The sequence below is a fragment of the Hyla sarda genome, chromosome 4 (genome assembly GCF_029499605.1).
Source record: "Hyla sarda isolate aHylSar1 chromosome 4, aHylSar1.hap1, whole genome shotgun sequence".
In the NCBI taxonomy this organism is placed as follows: domain Eukaryota; kingdom Metazoa; phylum Chordata; class Amphibia; order Anura; family Hylidae; genus Hyla; species Hyla sarda.
Window position 1 is genome coordinate 113293473 of NC_079192.1, and position 24208 is coordinate 113317680.

Below are 24208 nucleotides of genomic sequence, written 5' to 3' on the forward strand. Positions count from 1 at the left end.
TCATGTCTGGAGGAAACCTGGTGCTACTCATCACCTGCTCAATACTATCCCTACAGTGAAGCATAATGGAGGCAGAACCATGTTGTTTTTCAGTGTCTTCCACCAGTGGTCACCATTCAACCTAACACAGCTTGAGAGGGTTTGTAGAGAAGAATGGCAGAAAATCCCTAACTCCAGGTGAAACCTTGTGGCATTATACCCATGAAGACTGGAGGCTGTAATCACTGCCATAGGTGCTTTACCTTTGAGTAAAGGGTCTGAATATTTTTGTTAATGCAATATTTTTTTAATCCTTTTTTCCTTTTTCTTTTTTAATAAATGAGTAAAGATGTCTAACATTCTGTTTTCTGTTAGTCGTTATGGGGCATTAAGTGCAGGTTTTTTTTTGGTACAAGGTGAAGAAAGTCATATCTGTCCAGGTCCTCCTGTTTAATAACATCTTGCCTGCAGATCAGACTGCATTTTTGATATGACTGGCAGGCACCATTTAAAGGAGTACTGAAGCCTTAGACAATTTGTATGATCACGGGGGGGTCCGAACGCTGGGACCCCCGCAATCTCCTGTACAGGGCCCCGGCTCTACCACGGATCTCCCCATGCAGGAGGCGTGTCGACCGCAGCTTGACTCCGTGGCCAACACGCTCTCTCCATGTAGCTCTATGGGAGTGGCGAAGATGCAGCATTTGTGCATCCCCGCCTCTCCCATAGAGCTGAAGGGTGCCTCCTCTTAGTGAGGTTGACGACACAAGCATTAGCCACGCAGAGCTGCGGCAGTACAGGGTCCTCGAACGGGAGAACGCGGTTGTACTTGTGATAAACAGTATCAATAAAGAGATTATATAAGCTGTTAAATTATCATTTATATTTCTTACTAGAAGCATCACGTAAAGAGACTGTGCAGTAGATGCAATAATCCATTTGTTTCCTTTCCTTGTGATAAATTAGAATGCAGACAGTTTCTGGAGGACTCACTCAATGCAGAACATTCATCTCCACTCACACTGAAAAGGGATCAGGCAAGTGATTCTGATCTGAGCTACATGCCCCCTGAGGTACTGGATGAAATGATCTTCACAAAGGTGAGTTGGAACAAATGTTTGTGCCTGAAGGAGAGGTGTCGAAGTTATGGGTCATTGGTGACACATGCAAAAAAAAATCATCTCCGCGGCCGAGAGATCCATACATTTATCTGCCTAGATGTCTATGCTGAGAAATCGGTGTCTGTCTTCTCCAGCCAGGGAGTGGAGCACAATGCTGCCCGCTTTCCTCGCTAATAACTCACGTTTGAAGTCCACATAGTATATACTGTAAGCTATTACTTCGCCCTGTGTATATGTAAGAGTTTAATACTACAGTAGTGTAGCTTGCTTCCTCTGACTAGTCTGTCGTGTAGGCAAGGATTACAACAATGCTTCTCTACAGAAGGATGAGTACAGGGTGAGATCACTTCCTTTGCTGTGTTGCTGCCCCTTTTTTTCTTTCTTCTGCAGTATGGAAAATATTATTTTATTACAAAGGATGACAGAGCAGTTCAGATTAGTAAGTGTGCAGTCAGAAGTGGACCCCATTGCAAGCAATGAGCCTTGTACAAACCTGTCTAAGTAATGTGAACACCATTTCAGTGTAATAAACTGTGCAGGGTGATCCTTTTACTGCAGATACATGTATGTATGTACACAAGGTTAAAGATTTTGTGGAGCTAGCATCTGGAGTGTGTCCGTATATGTGAATGCCAAGACACATACTGGGATAATGTGTGTGTGTGTGTGTGTTTTTGTTTTATTTCAATATGTGACTTTGTAAATGTTGTGTTTTAAAGAAAAACCTTCCTTGACTCTAATCTGAATTTACAGTTTAAGACCGCTACATGATGTATCAGCCTTTTGTCTCATAAAGACCTCTTCATATGGACATCATAGAGGGGGTCCACCATTCAGGATCCCCTTGTATGAAGCAAAATAATCTATGGGACTTTAGCTGTCATTTATATTATGTTGGCAGTCATTCATCTGAATTGCTGCCATGTAATATACAAAATGCCTAGCTGTCCGCAGGTTTCCCCATCAAGATCAGCTGTTTGCCAGGAATGGACCTAGGGTGATCAGTTGCATTTTCAATGGAATTGTCTGTAAGGAGACCTCTGCTTTTACACTTAGTTTGACAGTGCATAAAACTTAAATATGACTAAGAATACCACCAAATAATGTAGATCTGTTAATGGATGGAAAAAAGACAGTTTCATTGCCTTTCATCATTATTATTTATATCTTAAAGAGTATCTGTCATCAAACCATATTTGCTAAACTAACTCAGATGATATTCCCTAACTACTCCTAACACCCCTCCTGCCCTAAAAAAAAATGTCACCAGCCTTAGCAATATAAATTGTTTTAGAATATCAGAATATCTAATAATTATGGGAGAAAATAACTTTTTGCTTCCATGCCATCGCCCTCTTTTCTTTTTATAAGCTTAGTTATTAGGAGGCATGTCTAATTGTATATTTTATATTATTGAAATGTCAATAATTGTACTTTGTCTGCTTCCAGCTTGAAGATGAGCAATCCATAAACACTGCCAGCTCTGGTTCAGAGGACACTTTATCCCTAGACAGAAACTCTTCCCATGGAAGTGATATTTCCCTTCCCCATGCCTTAACTGAAAGGAAGCACATAGACTTGCAAGGTAGCACCATGGCTGGATCTGGAAAGATAATGGTGCCTGAGAAGACTGGAATGACGGAGACTGCGGGAGAGGAGAAGGACAACATTACAGGAGTGTCTCCACACACCGTGCAATCCAGGAGCACAGTCCGCTCTCTTTCTCCTTCCAGAAGGCATAGCTGGGAGCCTGGAAAGAACAAAGGCAATAATGCTGAAATTGGCCAAAGAAGGTAAGATAACATAACTTATATTACTGTAATGTTCAAGCACGTGTGTGGTGGTTCTGTGCTTGTCCTATTTGGAGGCAAGAATGGCATCAGAGTTTAGAGGAAAACCTTTACCAATTTCACAAGATGACGTGATCCAGTCTTTGGCTTTAAAAATAGACTTTGATTTGATGTTTGCAATGTCAGAAAAATATTAAAGCCTCCATGTTAGATAGCTTATCATGCACGTGTTTGAAGCGATTGGGAGTGAAAGCCATCGGCTGAATGAATATTTGTCTGACAGCAATCTTTTACAACCCCCCCATCCCATACAGATGCTTAATCCATAAGAGGCAAACTTCTCTGGCATCCTCTTATCGCCTAACTTAAGATCAAGCATATTAAAATCCAGCAGCCCCCCCCACTGACATCTGCCATTGTGGGATAGTTAGGAGTTCCCTATACAAATGAATCTAATATGTATGGCCAGCTGATATGATGGTGAAGCCCTACTTCATAAGCCCTAATCCATAAACTTGTGACATTTCATCAACACATTTTAGAAGTTTAGATATCACTCCTGAAACCTGCCGCTAATGTGAATTATAACCCCGTGAAGTGAACAGCAGCGTTTTCCACTCTCTGACCAGCTGCTCCATCCGACTGTTTCACTCCATAGAATTTGGGTGGAGATTCAGCAGTGTGGACATGCCCTGAGATATTCCGGGCTGAGATTCTGTCTGCAGCGAGATGTTCGCCATCTTTATGGATTACAGTGCAGTCCAGCGAAATTCCGGCAAAAGAATGAATATGTTCTTTTGGCAGGTCCTGCATCTTAAATTTCCAATGCAGGATTTTTGATTGATGCGGATGCCGTAATGCTAGTCTAAGGAGCTATATGGGAGAGCAACAAGCTTGTGCAGGAAGCCTTTTTTTGCAGTACTATCTTGGGAAAAAAAAAAGTATGCAAGGTAGGGCTCATCCAGAAGGAAAGAGCTGGCTGTGCCACCTATAAGAGAGAGCTTTCCTGTAAGTCAGTGCTCAACCCCTTTTTAAGAGCCTTACAACTTGATTCATCAGTCAAACCAGAATCCTCTCCAAATTTGACCATTCATAAGAATTTTTAAAGATAAGAATCGATTATTCTCTGCCTCCTGAATTTTGGCTTATAAATACATTCTATGGTGTCTTTACTTCCTACTCTTCACTTCATTTATTTCATAATCATGTTGATTTTGTTTTTTTCTAAGTTGCAGTTTGGAGGGCCTCAGTGGTATTGAAAGAAAACCGAGGGCCGCTCAGAAGTCCTCTTCTGGCAAAAACAGGCTCTCAGGATCACCGTTCAGGGGAGAGGATCATGGATCATTAACATCATTGACAGAAGAGGAGCGACTGCCTGATAATGGAACTGACGGAATTTCCAAACATGGGGTACATTGTTGTTCTCCTAATTTAAAATGAACATTTATTATTTATTTCAATATGATGTTTTTTTTTTTTCCCCCGATTTATGCTACATGTTATTTATACTGGTTTAAGAAAAGATAATTTATTGTACCTTTTCTTCTTTTAAATTCACAAGCAGTCATCTGGCAATGCTGACGGCTCTGGCTCAGAGGACAATTCTCTAGAAAGGAACTCTTCCCACGGAAGTGATGTCTCTTTTTCTCATACTTTAAGTGAAAGAAAGGACAGTAACCCATTAAACTCTTCTGTTGGGGACAGAGAAAACGAGAAGATGGGTATATCAGAGAATGAAGGGGAGGAGATGGACAGCATTACAGAAGTGTCTCCACATGCTCTTCGCTCCAGGAGCACCATCCGCTCTTTGTCTCCTTTTAGAAGACATAGCTGGGAACCTGGGAAGCACAAGAATAATAATGCTGAAATCAACCGCAGAAGGTAAGAATGACATTCTGGCAGCTCTTCCCACATGACTTAAAGTCTAAAGCTGCTACATTTGACTTACTTTAGTGTTTTCTTATTTTGTTCACCATTCAACAATTTGTGTAGAAAATTATTATAATTTATTTTTTATAAATAACCTGGGATATACTCTGCTGTGATTCCCACCACAAATTTGTTGACCTAAGAAAACATTTGCTAATATAGTTCTTAGGTGAAAAGGGATGTCCCAGCTAAAGCATTTATCTCCTAACATGATAGATCATAAATGCTAGATTCAACCAGTGTAACCCCCACTGATCAACAGAATAGGGACCTGGTTTCCTCAAGACCATGGTTATGAGAAGTGCTATTGGTATGGTGGTTGAACCAAGTCAGTGGTGAGGGGTGGAAACCACCATGCCTAGATGGCTTTAATATTTAGTGCCATAAATCAGAACAGCAGGGCATATGATCAGAAGCCTAGAAAAAAAGATTTGCCATCCAGCTCTAGCTAAAAACAATGCTTTTATTGGATATGCATTAAAAACCTTTCCATGACACTGTGGCACCCATCCAACGCGTTTTGTGCGCATACATATACTTAGTCATGGATACTCCCTGGAAACCTATGTGAATTAATATACCTTCCCCATGTGTGAGTGGTTTAACTTCAACTATAGCTAAAACATACTCCTATGGATGTTGGTAAGGAAAATAATAACATGCTCGATACGTTATCACAAATACTGATTTATGGGCAGTACGGTGGCTCAGTGGTTAGCGATGTTTCCTTGCAGGGTCCTAGGTTCAAATCTCTCCATTATATTTTAAATTTGTTTTACATTCATGTTGGCTCATAAAATGAAGAGAAGCATTAGACTTATTGCTATTAAAGGGTACCTGTTGCTTTAAAAAACGTAATATTTTCGTAAGTATATAAACTTTAAGTATATTTTTAATATACACGTTGAATGCATTTATATAGTGTAGTATTTACTAATTACTTTGTGCGCAATAACAGAATTTGGGATAATGTATCAAGCTGTTTTCCTTACCAACAGCCATAGAATCGTGTTTTATCTGTTTTTGTATTTTAACCATTTCCAAATGGAGAGGGGTATAATAATCCTCCTTGACAAAGTCTTCACATGCACACAAAATGCATCTGTAACACAAGATGGGTGGCATAAGGATGCAGTGTTGTGGAACGCTTTTTAGCGGGAGAGCTGGCTCGCAAATCTTTTTTTTTACCTTGGAAGAGGTAGCCTGCACCTTACCCAGTGCGGATCTGTTCACTCCCCCAAAAAAAAAAAAAAAAAAAAAACAGGTGAGCTGAAAGATTTTCTTTTTTACTAGATATGCATAGTTAGAGATGGATTTAAACTCCTCCTAGCTGCATGGTGTGGGGGCTGGGGTGCCCTTTCCTGGGCCCATAGTAATCATACCCCCACTGATTATGCATTTATCACCTTTCCAGTAGACAAATCCATTTCAGGGACAAATGGTTTTGGCTGGAATACCCATTTTAATGCAGATCGCCAATGCGATCTTATAAAGCTTATCTCAAGTATATCCCCTCTCTTTTTGGTTTGTATCCGATATCTCTTGTTTTGGTCAATCTACATGAAAATAAGCAACATTATATCAGTTTATAGCACTTATGCACATAGTAGCCTTCATTGTCTGTACGTCATTGTTCATTTAAAAAATATCTTATGAGAAATAGTTATCTTTCAGGAATGGGTAAACTATGTTTGATCCTGATGTAATTAGTGTATAAAATCTGGATGAGATCAGAGGACATCAGAGGACATGTGTAGTGTAATGCCTTACAGATGACAGAATTACCTGCATAATGTCTGTACTGCTGGCATTATTTTGGAGTGACTTTCCCTTAACCTGTCATTTGGCACAATTACGTGTATCCAGGATTCCTATGCTCTCTAGAGGCTTAGTGCTCTGTGTGCTTTTTGTTTCTGGGTTTAGCTCTAAAAACGGTGAACATCCAGTTGACCTATGTAGTTTACAGCCATGAATGCGATGGAGGCTGTCCTGGAGCAAATACTATGGCAGTATGGTGCTTGTAGTACTGTGAGATTGGGTCAGTATCCTTACAGGCGTGCACATGGGGCCAACCAGCAAGTCTTTCTCATTCTGCCTTCCCCTGTCCCATTATTCCATCCATTCTCTTCTGACCAATGCTGATCCATCTCAATGATTCATTTTCAGTTCATTGCGAGTTCTGGGGGATGTTATAAAGAAGCCAGCTACTCATAGAAGAAGGTATCAAAATAACAATCCATCTCTTTATGTATACACCTCTACTAACACTGGTAATGCATCCCTATATTAACAAATGGCAGGCAATACAATGAAGTAAATCACCTGCTTCACTTACGTGTCCTTTTTTTTAAATTTTTTTTTTTATCGGTTATTATTTTATCCCTCCAAATGAAAGTAGAGATCCCCTCTTCCCCAAAAATAGCTGTACACACCTATTGCCTACCCATCCCCAACACTTAGTAGGTGCCATAACATAAGACTGATCTAGCATAACTGTGGCTTCATGCAGCTCTATATTAATATAATTTCTTGAATGAAGAGAGCCATTTACTTTTAGGGAAAGTCTTGTGAGCTCTTCAGTACGGATGTAGACATACCAGGCTGCTTATTTTTTTGGGGAGCTGAATTAATAAAGTTTCCCCATGTATTATTTTCCTGTCCACCTTTTAATCACGTTTCCTGTGTTACTATATCATATATATTCTATTAACGATCACATTTCACCCTCTCTTTATGGTTGCTCCTCTCAGTATGAGCTGGTGTCCCTCAGATGCACAATTCACTTCTATAGGTGGTGACTTTAATTATAGAAGGTATAGTATTTCCGATACTCCAGGGATACTACATGCCTGGGTGCTTACTGCTTTTTCTTTGCTCAGGTTAAAAGCTATGCTATACAATTGCTGTATAATGTTAGAAGTGCATCTTAATATTTTGCACAGAAAAGGCAATATCCATTGGATTGCTCTAGAATATTTACTGGCCAGCTCTCGGGTAATGCTGCCTCTAATTTTATTTTGTTGTCCAGATTTGCTGTATAGTGTTTGGTATGCTGGCAGCAAATTCATACCGTACCTTATTCTGCTATTTTGGCCTGTTCAGCTTGTGGCAGTGTACGCTTCATTTAGCAGACTGAGTATATTAACAACGTATTAAACCTAATACATTCCATCGCTTTGCATAGCTTTGTGTGTGACTTGTTTGTTGCTTTCATGACCATCCATTATTTATTGACTCTGACTCTGTTGTTGGCAAAAATGTCATTTCTGCACAAGGGATTCTTTTGTTTGAGGTGTACATCTTGTACATACAGTATATGTTTAATGTCTATATGGTGTTCCTTGTTACGGTATATTGATTGTGTAGTGAATATACATTTTTTCTGTTTGCTTAGTTACAGCTTGGAAGGCCTGGCTGAGAACAACCCACCTGCTGCTAATGACTCTTTTGTTACGAGAAAACTAACTGGAGCACTGTACAAAGGGGAGGATCATGGGTCCTTGACATCCTTGACAGAAGAAGAACAAGAGTCCGATCAAAGGATTGGCAGAACCTCCCATCATGTGGTATGTCCTGAGTGTTGGTGGACTTTGACCTCTGCATGTTGAACATCCCATTCCGTAACCATGGACATGAACATTAAAGATCGCCCACCTTTTGTTGGTGTTGGCTTTCCTGTAGACTTTGGATCATGACTACAGGAATTTGTTTTCATTCGTCTTGACAAGCACAAATAGTGAAGTGATATTAATTATTTTACAGATGCTCTCCACAGCTAATTGGCTTTTTTTCTGTCTAGTGGATGTTTTGGCATTGACCAGACCTATTTTTGGCCTAACCAGCCATGAAATCACACCTCTTAGTCGGACACTGTTTCCAGAAATAGTTCAGAGCCTTGGCCCCATATGCATAGCACATTTTACCAGTTGTGGGTCCAGTTTTGTGCAGCTATATGCTTTGTGGCAAATCAGTTCTTGCCTTGGATGTTTCTTCGGAATAACAACATAGGCCGAGTTAATTTATAAAAATAATACACAAAAATGTGTTTTAAAAGTGGATTTCTTTTGACATGTTGCTGTGATTCTTTTTCTGCTGACATATCAGACATTTAGTAGTGACATTATAATACAGTATTTTAACGTAGAATTTTAAGGTCCCTGTCATTTAACAAAACTTTTGACAAGTTGCATCCAGATGTTCTGACCTCCACTGATCATTAGGACTAGTAGAGAGAAGTACACGGCTGTATGCTCCACTCTTCAATTTGCTGCAATCTCTGTCCAGTTGCAGGAATCGGACTCCATAGACTTATAATAAAGGCCATCTCTTGCAGTTGGAGGGAGATTGCTGTAAGCCAGGGAAGGAATCCCACAGCCACACACTTCTCCCCTCTTGTGCTAGCGATCAGTGGGAGTAAACACCCAGACATGTCCAAAGTTTTTTGTTAATTGACAAGGACACTTCAGAGAGTGTGGTGTTTAAGCTTTATGTATGCGTATGGTAATGGCAGATAAAGTTAACTTTTTTGTGTCTGTAGGCCAATGAAAGAAGTGAAGATCATGACTTGGTTTACTCTGGATCACTTGGTACTTCTCGTCTGTCAAAGTCAATGTCGCTATCAGCAATAGCCAACCCACTTATAGAAGGTGCGTATTTCTGCCATTGTCAAATGTAGTATTTTGCGCTTTAGTGTAGTTTTCTATATTATCAAATTATCACCAAAGTTTGTTGTCCTCCACTTTCCTATAAGCATGCACTTTCTATACACGGATCATACATTTAAAGGGGTACTCCGGTGGAAACCATTTTTTTTAAATCAACTGTTGCCAGAAAGTTAAACAGATTTGTAAATTACTTCTATTAAAAAAAATCTTTACCCTTCCAGTACTATTTAGCAGCTGTATGCTACAGAGGAAATTATTTTCTTTTTGAATTTCTTTTTTGTCTTGTCCACATTGCCCTCTGCTGAACTGTCCAGAGCAGGAGAAAATCCCTGTTGCAAACCTTTGCTTCTCTGGACAGTTCCTGAAACGGACAGAGGTGTCAGTAGAGAGCACTGTGGGCAAGACAAAAAAGAAAATAATTTCCTCTAGCATACAGCTGCTAAAAAGTACTGGAAGGATAAATATTTTTTAATAGAAGTAATTTACAAATCTGTTTAACTTTCTGGCACCAGTTGATTTAAAAAAAAAAAATGTTTTCCACCATAGTACCCCTTTAAGAGATAGAAGTGGTTGTCTCACTCATTTCATGGCATTTATTTCGGGGGGAAGAACAAAAGTTATAGTCTGGGCTGTTTATCATTCAGGCACAATCATACGTGTGATATTATTGATGGGATCAATTGACCTATATCCTATATAAAATATTAGGTTGATGTGAAATAACCACTATGGATGAATGAAGCCTCTATTGCTATTTTCTGTAGTTGTTTTCTTTCTCTAGGTTTCATTTAGAACTGACCAATTCTCAGCATATGTATGAATATTACTAGACAAACTGCTAATAATCCATTTCTAGTACGGGTTGTGCCTGATAATTTGCCATCCTCTGGACTCTAACATGAATTGTATGCATCCATTCTTGAGCATACAATGCACGCTTGTTAATCACAACCATGGTTAATTTCCTATTTCTTTCATTGTATTTAATTCCGCATTCTGTTCTCATCACTAACAGAGTTACTCTTGTCCAGGAATTCTTAGAATAGCTCCATCTCTCATGTATTTTATGTAAAAAAGGCTGAGGAGCTGTTTAGTAAATGAAGGATAATCAGAACACAATCCACCAAAGATCCACAAAAGATAACCCTTATGACTGCAAAGCCTCCAAGCATAAGAGTTTAATAGAGTGGCAGCTTGAGTGAGTGACCACTGCTCCATTTAAAACACAGTACCCCTGTTCTTGTGATTATTGAGGGGCCCCACAGTTGGATCCCCTCTGAGCAGACACTCATAATTCCTGTTGCAGATAGATGATGAGTGTTGGTGAGTAAACCTGTTTAAAGAATATGTAGAATATATCTAGAATATGTAGGGCAGTGGTGTCCAAACTGTGGCCCTCCAGATGTTGCAAAACCACAACTCCCAGCACGCCCCGACAGCCGTTGGCTGTCCGGGCATGCTGGGAGTTGTAGTTTTGCAACATCTGGAGGGCCACAGTTTGGACACCACTGATGTAGGGGAATCTAGTTGCAAGTGTTAAATGGGCACTGTCAGATACAATAAAAGCCAGTCAAAAAACTAGCCACTAGGGGGCTTCCTGAGACACCTACCAATCCTGCAGTGTCCAGTGGTCATCGACATGTCATGGACACCATAAGTCAGTGGTCCCCAAACTGTGGCCCTCCAGATGTTGCAAAACTACAAATCCCAGCATGCCTGGACAGCCAACGGCTGTCCAGGCATGCTGGGAGTTGTAGTTTTGCAACATCTGGAGGGCCACAGTTTGGGGACCACTGCCATAAGTGATTGAGAGGGCAGCAGGCAGGTCCAGAGCTGCTGTGCTTGCTTCCGGTCATAGCAAAGTGAGGGAGGGGGAGGAGTCATCACAGTGTGGAGAAGAGAGGGACACGCCCCATGCCTCTGTATGGACATAAACCTCACTGAGCAAATGATCGCAAGTAAATAAAGGTAATTCTGAGAGAAATATAGGTTGTAGACACATAAAAATGTACATGTACATGATGTGCATGATCAGGATGAGGTACTGAGCAACATATAACAGTTGTTGTTTTTTTGGGGGGGGATCTGACAGCTACGCTTTAAGCTCCCCTGCAATGTCTGTTCAAATGAATGGCTTGTCAATGTAATCCACAGACATATTTGTAGCTCCTCTATATTCTGGCCAGTGGATTACTGTCCCGAACAAAACCTCTATTTAAAAATGCCTCTCGTAAACCAGGCTATTCCTTTAAATTCTCATGTGGGACTTTTCTATTTTCATTGGCACCTCTGTGAGGAGTTGTCTGCATCCAGATAGTGTAGGTCGGTGCTATCCATCACATTTTGTGTTCTTCAGACCACACCTCTGCTTCTGCCGCCCATTCTTTGTTTTTCTTGCTTAGTTTGAATGTGCATGCTCTAACATCTGCTGTTAACCCACTTCTCAGTCCAGGGTCGGATACAACCAAAGAGGCGAATATCCTTCTCCTTCAGCATCTCTCCGCTTATACCTAAGTCTAAACATGTCTTTTCTATTGGCACCTCGTCCAGTGATGACGAGTCAGATAGTAAGTAAATGCTTCCGCTGGCGCGCTCTGTGTTTCTTTAGTCCTCTCCCATCACCACTGCGGTGCAGTATCTGTTTACTTTGCTTGCTTATTTATAAAGAGGTTTTTTTTTTTTGTATTATTTAAGCTGGTCTTTCAGCTTGTGTTTGTTCTTCCTTTAACATTTACAGGATTCTTTATGGCTTTCTGTGTAATCCTCTGTTATGGTGGCATAGTATCACACTCCCCCACCCCATGTTATGCAAATGTTCTTCTAGTAGGCTCCTCACACTCGAGTGCTGGTGATCAGAAAAAAACAAAAAAAAAAAAAAAAACACTTTCCTTTTGTTTCATAAGGCTACAGAGTCTGTTTTGTTACATAAAGAAAATTGTCAGTAACTTCCATTGCTCCTGTATGAGGAACGTGCCTGCTTGATCACTAGATTTCAGCTCATGACATAGGAGATTGAAAACTTGTGTCAAGGCTGAAATATCCTTTTATGTTACATGTCTTAGAGTTTACATCGTTTGGGTATTGTCAGTGGCAAAAATGTGTTTTGGAATATGCAAAGCATTGGTGGCGGTCTTTGGGAAAAAGTATTATTTTATGTTATGTATTTATATTTTGTGGGCACTTGCTTCTATAAATATCCACTTATACTGTTCATCACTATACAACGTAACTATTGACAGTGCACTGGGACATACAACTCTAAAGTTCTAAACTAATGGCTCTTACAGTAACACACACAAAAAACCTCACATCATAATAAAATAGGTGGTATGGATGGAATATTTGGTTTGCTTCTTCACTTTTTTTTATATTGCATACCTTGCAGGCTCACGGCCCATAAATATCGGCAGCAGCTCTTTGACACATAGGTAAATATACTTTTTTTGTATTATGTATGTTCAACATAAGCTATAATAGGAACACTTATTGATACAGATTTATTAATCTGTTCAAGTGATTTGCCCATAACAACCAATCACAGCTCAGCTTTCATATCTTAATGAGCTCCTGTAAAATGAAAGCTGAGCTGTGATTGGCTCTTATGGGCAAATCACTCAGGACAGATTGATAAGTCTGGGCCATATGTGTTACCTGTGAGTTTTATATCAATTTATGAATTCACTTTCTTTTTCATTAACATTATACACTCTCTTGCCTTTCTTTTCCTTATGTTTTCCTTGACTGCACTCAAACTTTTAGCTAAAAGAAGAGTCCCTTGGTCCCTTGAAGACTAAGGGTGCGTTCACGCGAGCATGTTTTCAGGCAGCAGAATTTCTGCTGTTGAAAATCTGCCGCAGACTATATTGGGGTCTGCGGCGGACTTTCCGCAGCGGAGATTTTGCTGCCGAAAATTAGCTGTGGGCAGCCCTTGGAGAAGTGCGTCTTTCAAACTCTGAGTGGGAAACACTCTACAAGTTTGAAGGAAAACACGCTCATGTGGACGAGCCCTTTAAAGAAATAGAACAGTGCAACAGTTGTCAATGAGTGTATATACCAAATACAGCACTCGGTGTGTAAATAGTGTTTCACACTCGGCTCAAAACTAAAGTGCCAAGAGCAGTGTGTGATGCACTAATATACAAACTAAGTGCGGTATTTGGTATGCACATTCGCTGGCATTGAGCATGCTTGCTCTACAAGTCCCCGTTTGACTGTTGTTATATTTCTTTATTTCTTATACATATGTTAATGGATCAGTTTGTTCAATTAGCAGCATTTTAGGCAATATCTAGGACCTAGCGCCAGTATATATTACGATCGTTGGATTTTCTAGACTGTTTTTATGTTACTGTACTGCTATGGTTTATGTTTAATCCATTTTTATTGTACAGTTTTTATGTAGTTTACAAAAGTGATTATTTCTGATTAATGTCTAGTCTTGCTGTTTTACACGCCTACTTTCACCCTGTAAGCACTGGACAATATTTTGGTTATTTAAATAGTGTATCTTTGTGACTCCTTTGCTTTAAAAGTTTTTGGAAAGACTCCATCTAAAATAGTATTGACATTTTCTAATAATATTTGGCTTCTTCTTTCTATTTGAAATAAAATCCTTATGAATGCCACCAATCTCTAAATAGTCTTTCTCAATACCCACTTTAGCATATCCGAGGAATGTAACAACCAGTTACCACCGAGCCCCTCTCAGAAGGACCTAGAGGGCAAAGGTGTGACTAAAGTCAGCCGCACATTCAGCTACATCAGGAATAAGATGTCCAGTGGTAAGAAGACAAAGGTAAGAAACTATGTCCTGGGGATACCACATGCAGATATTGGGGCAGATTTTTTGCACATTGCAATAAAATCTGTATTATTATTTTTTGCATCAAAATAATAAACACCTAAAAAGTGCCTAAGGGGAGTGCTGAAAATTTAACTTTTAATGATATACCTTAAAATTTAGTACCAAATGGTGTAGGTGATCGTCCACCACCTTAATGAAAATATTGACAAATCTGGTCAGACAGGTCAAGTATAGGGACATTACGCCCAATTTGTACTGTATACACAGATATAATATTGAGTACCACCCCTGTCTCTGAGGGGCCCAATCTTGCCCAATAGTGGAACATACAGGATTAATAAATTCAATACCACCGACGTGTTTCTGTTGCTAAGTAACAAGCAATGTCCTCAGGGAGGTACATAGAATGAATTATAGATATAAGTATGACCACACAAAAACACAGGGGCAAAGGTGGGCACACCTGTGTATTAAAATGAATGCATACAAATAAAACCCCTTAAACAGGTGAATAATCAGAGGGTCACAGTCCTGTGTAATAAGAAACACTCCCTCAAAATGACATTATCAATCCTGTATATATATCAGATAGGGTTTCTTATCACATTCATCTGAACTTGGGACCGCTTCAACAACCTGTAAAATAAAAAGAAGACAGGCAAGAAAAGCCTGCTCAGTATATCGTCCTGTAAAATAAAAACCTGAGAGAGAAGCATAGTGAGCTTTACTCATGGTTCTGCGGAACAAGACCCGCACAGATGATATACGGGTCTTGTTCCTCAGATGATATACGGGTCTTGTTCCACAGAACCATGAGTAAAGCTGTCACTATGCTTCTCTCTCAGGTTTCTATTTTACTGGACGATATACTGAGCAGACTTTTCTTGCCTGTCTTCTTTTTAGCGGTCCCAAGTTCAGATGAATGTGATAAGAAACCCTATCTGATATATATATACAGGATTGATAGTCATTTTGAGGGAGTGCTTCTTATTACACAGGACTGTGACCCTCTGATTATTCACCTTTTTAAGGGGTCTTATTTGTATGCATTCATTTTAATACACAGGTGTGCCCCTTTGTCCCTGTGTTTTTGTGTGGTCATACTCATATCTATAATTCATTCTATGTACCTCCCTGAGGACGTTGCTTGTTACTTAGCAACAGAAACGTGTCGGTGGTATTGAGTTTATTAATACTGTATGTTCCACTATTGGGCAAGATTGGGCCCAACAGAGCCCGGGGTAGTACTCAGTATTATATTTGTTTGTATAGTACACATTGGGCGTATTGTCCCTATACTTGACCTGTGTGACCACATTTGTCAATATTTTAATTAAGGTGGTGGACAATCACCTGCACCATTTGGTACTACATTTTAAGGCATATCATTAAAAGTTACACTTGAAGCACTCCCCTTAGGCACTTTTTAGGTGTTTATTATTTTCATATTATTTGAAGCTGGGTGAATTTATACGCTTAGCATGGTCTGTTGTGGGACCAGTATCCTAAGCCATGTCTTTCTCTCCCTTTTTTATTTTTATTTTATTTGTTTATTTTTTTTATTGCATGCTTATGTTTGCTTTGTCTTAAATTAGAGTTCAATCAAAAATGTCATACTAGAGCAGTGGTCTCGACTCCAGTTTGGCCAAAACTATAACTCCCAGCATGCGTCTGCAGTTGTTGGCATGCTGGGAATTGTAGTTTTGCAGCATCTAGAGGGCCACAGTTTGGAGACCACTCTACTCGAGCATGCTATGATTTCAAGAAAAATCACGTGCTTGAAAGCTGTAATTGTGTGATTTTTACTTTATCTTAAATCTTGCAGCTGTAATACATTACACATTTCTGTGTGAGCCCACCCTAAGGGCCCATGCAGATGTCTATTCTCTCTGTGTTGTGCTGTAATGCTGCACCTAGAAACTTCTAAAAGATGCTCGAAAATAAAATAGAATTATGCATTGCTTCTGAGAATAAATAACCCTGTAATATGCTGATGCATTGAGTATCCTACACCAGTAGATAGAGTGCCCACTGCTCCATTTGTAGCTGTAGAGCAGTGTTTCCCAACCAGGGTGCCTCCAGCGGTTGCAAAACTACAACTCCCAGCATGCCCGGACAGCTGTCAGCTGTCCGGGCGTGCTGGGAGTTGTAGTTTTGCAACCGCTGGAGGCACCCTGGTTGGGAAACTTCTGTAGAGACACACTGTACAGCCTCCTAGACACCCCTCGTCATGTGCATGTAGCCTTAAAGGGGTACTCCGGTAGAATTTTATTATTATTTTTTAATCAACTGGTGCCAGAAAGTTAAACAGATTTGTAAATTGCAAAAGGTAAGGAGTTTGGCTGGTTCTCAATGACTAAAATAAATAAATAAAATAGAATGAAAAAATTAAAATAAATATAAGAATGTGGTCAAATAAATATGTAATGATATTAATAATATATGTGGTCAATGTATTAGATATGTCTCTATTGAGTCCTATGTCAAGCTCAATCACACAGCCTTCATCCACACTGACATAGGACTCAATAGAGACATATCTAATACATTGACCACATAGATTATTAATATCATTACATATTTATTTGACCACATTCTTATATATATATATATATATATATATATATATATATATATATATATATATATATATAATTTTTTTTATTTTTTTTTTTTTCTATTTTATTTATTTATTTTTGATTTTAGTCCTTGAGAACCAGCCAAACTCCTTACCTTTTACTGTCTACTCCAGTGGTTTGAGGATACCACTTTCAGGCTAATTTCTCGGACAATACACTACCCGATAGAGTACCCCCACTTCTGATTATTAGATTTGTAAATTACTTCTATTTAAAAAAAATGTTAATCCTTCCAGTACTTATCAGCTTCTGTATGCTCCAGAGGAAGTTCTTTTCTTTTTTAACTTCTTTTCTGTCTGACCACAGTGCTCTCTGCTGACACCTCTGTCCATGTCAGGAACTTTCCAGCGCAGGATGGGTTTGCTATGGGGATTTGTTCCTGCTCTGGACAGTCCCTGACATGGACAGAGGTGTCAGCAGAGAGCACTGTGTCAGAAAGAAAAGAAATTCAAAAAGAAAAGAACTTCCTCTGTAGTATACAGCAGCTGACAAGTACTGGAAGGATTAAGATTTTGAAATAGAAGTAATTTACAAATCTGTTTAACTTTCTGGCACCAGTTGATTTTATTATTATTATTTCCCCCCCCCCCCCCCTCTAAGAAATCCAGCTTGTGACTGTGTGTTCTTTGTACTGTGTGTATGTTTTGTAGTGTCCAGCATTGTAGATGTGCTGACTGAGGTTATATTCTATTTATTTGCTTTATTAATCTGCTGCAGCATACATTGTGTACCACCAATATTATTGCACGAGGAGTATTCCAAGGCACACCTCCCACACATTGACAAACATGGAAGTCTGTTCAGTATGGACATGTTGCATTTGTTTTATCTAGCCGCAGATGGCAGTGATGCAAGCAAAGCCAGTTCTCTTTTTTTTATCTCTCCGACACTATGAGTAGCCTTCCCTACACTGTGAAATCTGAAAACAAACATTCTTACTGGAGATGAAGCCGTTCCAATGTATGCCCAAATAGAGACTCCTAGAAACAAGGAAAGCGACGCACTGTATTAAATATAGAGCAGAAATGTTTATCCTTTCAGAAAACAACCCAAGCAAGAAAAAGCAAATGCCTGAAGGTTTATTTTTTCCTGTAGCTTTATTAATCCACAATGACAGGAAGTGACAGATGGGCTTTGTAAGTCTTTGCCTAAGCATGCCGCATCATGTCACATGTAGCTTGCGCTCTTCAGTGTCTGTATACCTGTAATTATTAGACAGGTATTTTAGATCTCACTCCAAAAATGAATGGAGCTGCCCAATGCTAGGCTTACTAAGGCAGACTCGGTCATGCAATCACAGCACTTAGCTGGTACAAATGCATTGAATGGGTTATGCAGGATTAGAAAAACAGCTGATTTCTTTAAAAGCAAACAAATTTACACCACCACCACACCACCCATATCCTCAGGCTTTGTGGTATTGCAACTCTGTTCCATTAAAGCAGGGGTCTCAAACTGGTGGCCCTCCAGATGTTTCAAAACTTCAACTCCCAGCATTCCCGACAGCTGTTAGCTGCAGCAAATGGCTGTCTGGGCAGTTGAAGTTTTGCTAGGAGTTGAAGTTTTGCAACATCTGGAGGAGCACCAGTTTGAGATCCCTGCATTAAAGTGAGTGGAGCCAAGTTGTAATACCACACCCAACCTGAGGGCAGATGTGGGGCTGTTTTTGAAAGCAATTATCTGTGTTTTTTGTTCCTGTGTAGCCCTTTAACACTTATCCCCTATCCACAGGGGGATCTGACCGCAGAGGTCCCCCCCGCGATATTCTGCACGGGGACACGGCTCTGCTGCGGCTCTCCCATGCAGGAGGCGTGCTGGCCGCAGTATGACATTGCAGCCAATACGCCTCCTCCATGTAACTCTATGGGAGAGGTGGGGAGGCAGCGTTCGCAGAACTGTATGGGGACGGGGGGCGTAACCATAAACCTCCCAGGTTGACGCTACGGGAATTAGTGCTCACACTGAGCGCTAATGCCGGGGCCCCGTTTGGGAGATCGTGGGAGATCCCCTGTCCTGTGTATAGGGAATAAGTGTTTAACGGCTGTAGATGCCCTTTAAAATGTCTACTGTTCAGCTTGCCTTCACCACTTTTAGATAAGATTACCACTAGTTTTTTTTTTTTTTTTCTTCAGCATAAATTCCTCGCTACATTCGCTGCATTTTTGTTATTTATTTTTTTGCAGCAAGATGTTAGCTGAAAGTCAATAGGGAACTATGGAACGCCAACTTGGAGTTTCTTTTTTTCCACTCAGCAGTTTATTTGCTCAGTTGCAGTCTTGTATATTTGCAGCATCCTAAAACTATGGCATTTTTTTATTATATATATATATATATATATATATATATATATATATATATATATTTTATTTTATTTTATTTTTTTATTAATTTTTTTTCTTCTATGAAAGTCTATAGGGAGCAAAAAATAAACACAATCAAAAAGGCCATGTGGATTTTGCATTGGTGTTTTTACTGGCATTTCTTTCCTGCAATTCTTCAGTAGAAATCCTTGAGTCACATGATGAAAGAATTTTTTAACCCTAGCATTGGAGTCTCTTATAACCTATCAAGCTGTTGACTTGGAAGTAGGACGCTGCAAGAATTATATTTACAAATTGTAACTAGTAAGATTTCATGTTTCTGAGACAATGTTGGTTGCTGTCGGCAACTATTTTACTTTTTCTTTGGGCCAGTTTTGATAATTTCCCCCTAATATTCTTACCTTTTAAGGGATACTAAGAAATGTGTGAAAGGAAGTATTAACAGATTGTTTCTTCAGAAAGTCTTGCAGAAGTTTGCTAAGAAAAACCAATGCTCCCCCTCCTCCTGGTCTGTTTGTATATAAAGTGTGCAGTCTTATTTACATGGACTTTATGGTAGATGAGAAATAAGGGGAACATTTCTGCTGAGGCGAAGCAGTATAAGCCTTTTCATATGCTCCAATAGTGAAAGAGCCCTTGTAACCGTCCATTTCTGTAAGAAATCATTAGGAGTGATTACAGTAAAGCAGAAAATATTACCATAGTTGTGGGTTAATAAAAAGCAGAAGTTTTTTTTCCACTTCCTTCCTTCCTTGCACTGTCATGCCGTAAGCTTCTAGATAATAACAAAAAAACTTCAGTCTGCTGTTTCTTACATGGCCTTCTATATATGTGGGGTCTAGTCCAGGTGCACAATGCCGTGGAGTAAATTTATTGACGTTCCACAGATTAGGATAAAATATGTAGGATCCTGGCATGGCGAGGTAAGGACGGACTCCTCTACTTTGGTCTTGTCTTAGATCAGTGATTCTGAACCAGTGTGCCCCCAGCTGTTGCAAAACTACAACTTCTAGCATGCCTGGACAGCCCTTGGCTGCCCAGACATGCTGGGATTTGTAGTTTTGCATTAGCTGGAAGCACCTCGTTTGTGAAACACTGTCTTAGATTTTGTATGAAAAAACGTCATGGTAACGTTAATCTTTTTTTTATTAACCCATACAATATTTGGTGGTTAGATTTGTCTCCTGTATTGTTTTCTGCATTTATAACGTACTATCTTTGTTGCTTCTTCTGAAATCTGTTACTGTACTTTAAAGGGGTACTCCACTGCCCCAACGTCCAGAACATTTAGTTCTGAACGCTGGGTGCGGGCTGCAGCCATGCCCCCTTGTGATGTCACACCACGCCCCCTCAATGCAAGTCTATGGGAGGGGGCGTGGTGTTTGTCACACCCCCTTCCCATAGACTTGCATTGTGGGTGCGTGGTCTGATGTCATGAGGGGTGTGGCCGTGACATCACGACCCCCGCAGCTCGCACCCAGCGTTCGGAACTATATGTTCCGGACACTGGGACAGTGGAGTACCCCTTTAACCAGGAAGTGCACATTGCATTGTAGATTTGGGTTAAGGAAATAGCCTACATTGCTACTGTGCAAACAAACTGTGATATATTTTTTTGTTCCCCTGATATTGCTAGTGCTACAATTGGGACAAGTCTCTTGTTTATTTAGTATTAATTTATAGATTTGTTCACTTAATCTTTGGTAGGCCACAATGTAGAATACTCCCAACGCCATTAGCCTCTAATCTCATTGTACAGTGATATAGTATACATATACGTTCTCCATAGCTACTAAGCTTGTTTTTATAGTTTCTTGACTGCCCTTGACTTTTTTTTCTTGATATTTTTAAAACATTTTTAAATATTCCCCATTGAAGTCAATAGGACATGAAACCTGCACTTTTTCAGGGTTTTGCCCATGTAAATATACCCTTACGGTGTTTCATAGTTCTTTTTTTGACATTGGTAACACTCCATAAGGAAACGTCGTACACAAGCATGTGGTAGCCCCATCAGATGTTGTTCATAATCTTAGACCACTAATAAAGCTTTCTCATTTATTCTAATGTACACTATATATCTTCACATATATATGTCTTTCCCATTGGTTTCTTACCAGTCAGCTTTTGTTTATGACCATGAAGCATTTTTTAATATACGCCTAATTTTTTACTCTTCCACAGGAAAAAGACAAGGATAAAGCAAAAGATAAAGAAAAAGAGCCTAGTGAAAAAAGCAAAGAGAAGCACAAAAGCAATGGGCATATATTTGTCACAGGAACTACAATGGATACCCTAACATGCAAAAGCTGCGACAAACCTTTCACCAAAAAATCTTGCTATGTGTGTCAAGGTAAGTAACTAGCTGTTTATATTGCTTGTGTTTTTGTCTTTTAGTACTTAATTTTTAGAGGAAATGGTTTCACAACATGTTTATGAGCAGGCATTTCCCTTTTATTGTTAGATCCGGACAGTAACGCCAGTACACCATGTTTCTTTAGTGGGTGGCCATTATGTAATCTTTATCAAAGTACAGCTCAATAATAATGTATAGGAAGAAACATGAACATACATGGCCAGCAGGTGATACAGCTTCTAATTTATGTTCCTCTTTGTCAAAACCTCTATTTATCTTTTTTTTTAAGATGTTAAAAGTCTTAGAACCAGACAGAAAACCAGTCCTGACTTAAGAAAGACAGTTTTTATCAGGCTTGCTTAAAGGAGTAGTCCAGTGGTGATTCAGTGGTTTACAACTTATCCCCTATCTTAAGGATAGGGGGTAAGTTGCAGATCGCGGGGGGTCCGACCCCTGGGGCCCCCCGCGATCTCCTGTACGGAGCTCCGACAGCCCGCGGGAAGGGGGCGTGTCGACCTCCGCACGAAGCGGCGGCCGACACGCCCCCTCAATACAACTCTATGGCAGAGCCGAAGCGCTGCCTTCGGCAATCTCCGGCTCTGCCATAGAGATGTTTTGAGGGGGCGTGTCGGCCGCCGCCTCGTGCGGGGGTCGACACCCGCTATCTCGGCGGAGAGCCGGGGCCCCGTACAGAGAGATCGCAGGGGGCCCCAGCAGTCGGATCCCCCGCGATCTCAAACTTATCCCCTATCCTTAGGATAGGGGATAAGTTTTTCACCACTGGACTACCCCTTTAAGTCAGGAATGGTATTCTCAATGGTATGGGAAAGGAAAGAATATTAGGTCCAGTACGGTACAATATTATAATATTTATTAAATTAAAATGCAATATGTTAAATTTAAACAAATGGAGCCTAGCACACAGGGCCCTTGAGCAGGCTCCAGATACAATAGATATTATAAATGTATAAATTTGATATCATGCCAATATGGTCACTATAATAAATAGAATTAATAAAATATTCCCCACTTTATATTTCTGGGTATATTGAGGCAGAAAAACTGATAAAATATAGTGAAAAATCAGTGGTATCATAAAATAGTCCAATATATGAATTGTGCAAAGTCCGCTAAGTTTGGAGATAAGTAGCGCTAAGTCAATGCTGCTGGATTAATGTATAACAAATCCTAGGTATGGTTTCAAGTTTATTGTAAGAATTGTCGGTGCACTGCTCCACTCACCACCCTGTTTTGGTATTGGAGCTCCTCTGTTTAGCGTTGGATGCTGGCTGGCAAGGACTGGCATCCGGCCCCTTGCTGGTAGTGTCCGCCGGAGGATGCGCTCAGCAGATGTTGATGACGGAGATTTACGTGGTAACTGCGGTGATTTCCAAAAAATAGATGGCTGCGGTCTGGCACGGATTGCTCCCGACCTCGAAGGTGATGATGTCCGCAGCTGAAGGTGGATGTTGGCAGACAGTATGGATGAGCTGTGGTGTCAGCATCCACGTGTGTCAATGTCTTTGGAAGTGCGTGCTGTAATAGTGGTACTGTAACGGGGTTCCACCTGTTGCAAGTGCCCTGCTCTAGACTCCATTTGATTAATTTAACATATTGCATTTTATTTAACCCCTTCCCGCTATGGGACATATGCACACGTCCCAGCATCCTACACGTTCGCGCACTGGGACGTATGCATACGTCCTATCAATCTCCTGCACTGCCGCGGGCAGCGCAGGAGGTCGGCAGCGGGACCCAGCTGTCGTTCACAGCTGGAGTCCCACTGCAGCTGCCAGGGCCGCGATCGCACCGATCCCGGCAGCATTAACCCCATAGATGCCGTGATCAATCCTGATCACGGCATCTATAGTGTTGACAGGGGAACGTGCTCCCCCTGTTCACCAACGGCCGTGCCACGATACAATCGCAGGTCGCCGTTGGTTGCAATGGCAGCAGGAGGTCAGATCATGACCTGTCTGCCTGCTACGGAAGCCTGTGAGATCCAGCCACAGGCTGGATCGCACAGGCTGTACAGTGTGCAGCTGAGCAGGCCATACTGTGCTACAGTACAAATGTATTGCAGCATAGTATAACCTGTAAAATTGTAAAAAAAATAAAATAAAAAGTTCTTCAATGAAAGTATGAAGTGTAAAAATGTATATATATAAAAATTAAAGCACTGTATTTTCACCAAAATAGATCAAAAACACAAATCATATACATAATAGGTATTGCCACGTCAGAAAAGGAAAAAGAACATAGAAAGCTATATAAAATGGGTATCGCCATAATCGTACTGACCCACAGAATAAATATAACCTCACCTTTACCGCACAGTGTACACCATAAAAAAAATTGCCAAAAATGTTCCAGTTTTTCACAATATTTTTGAGTTTTTCACAAGAATTGCTGCATTTGTCAACAAAAATGCACCAATAATATAAAGTACAATATGTCACGAAAAAAGGATATCAGAATCGCTCCGCTCAGAAAAAACGTTCTAAAGTTATTACCATTTAAAGAGACATGTCAAATAAAATAAAAAAAAAAGAGCCTGGTCATCAAGGTAAAAAAATGGGTCTGTCCTTAAGGGATTAATAAATAT

General features: G+C 40.2%; 1 protein-coding gene across 6 annotated transcripts in view; it reads left to right on the forward strand.

Annotated features, from left to right (window-relative positions):
• The window catches only part of AKAP13 (A-kinase anchoring protein 13), a 254171-nt gene that overhangs the window by 177711 nt on the left and 52252 nt on the right, over positions 1–24208 (forward strand). Inside the window, exons 10-21 of one of the 6 annotated variants that reach the window (XM_056571882.1) lie at positions 946–1079; positions 2550–2893; positions 4120–4300; positions 4452–4771; positions 6986–7039; positions 7570–7632; positions 8214–8385; positions 9357–9465; positions 11931–12050; positions 12869–12911; positions 14146–14278; positions 21432–21600. In XM_056571882.1, coding sequence (XP_056427857.1) covers positions 946–1079; positions 2550–2893; positions 4120–4300; positions 4452–4771; positions 6986–7039; positions 7570–7632; positions 8214–8385; positions 9357–9465; positions 11931–12050; positions 12869–12911; positions 14146–14278; positions 21432–21600 — 1842 coding nt within the window. The remainder of the gene's footprint in view (positions 1–945; positions 1080–2549; positions 2894–4119; positions 4301–4451; positions 4772–6985; positions 7040–7569; positions 7633–8213; positions 8386–9356; positions 9466–11930; positions 12051–12868; positions 12912–14145; positions 14279–21431; positions 21601–24208) is intronic. The other 5 variants (XM_056571883.1, XM_056571884.1, XM_056571887.1 and 2 more) reach the window with 5 other exon arrangements.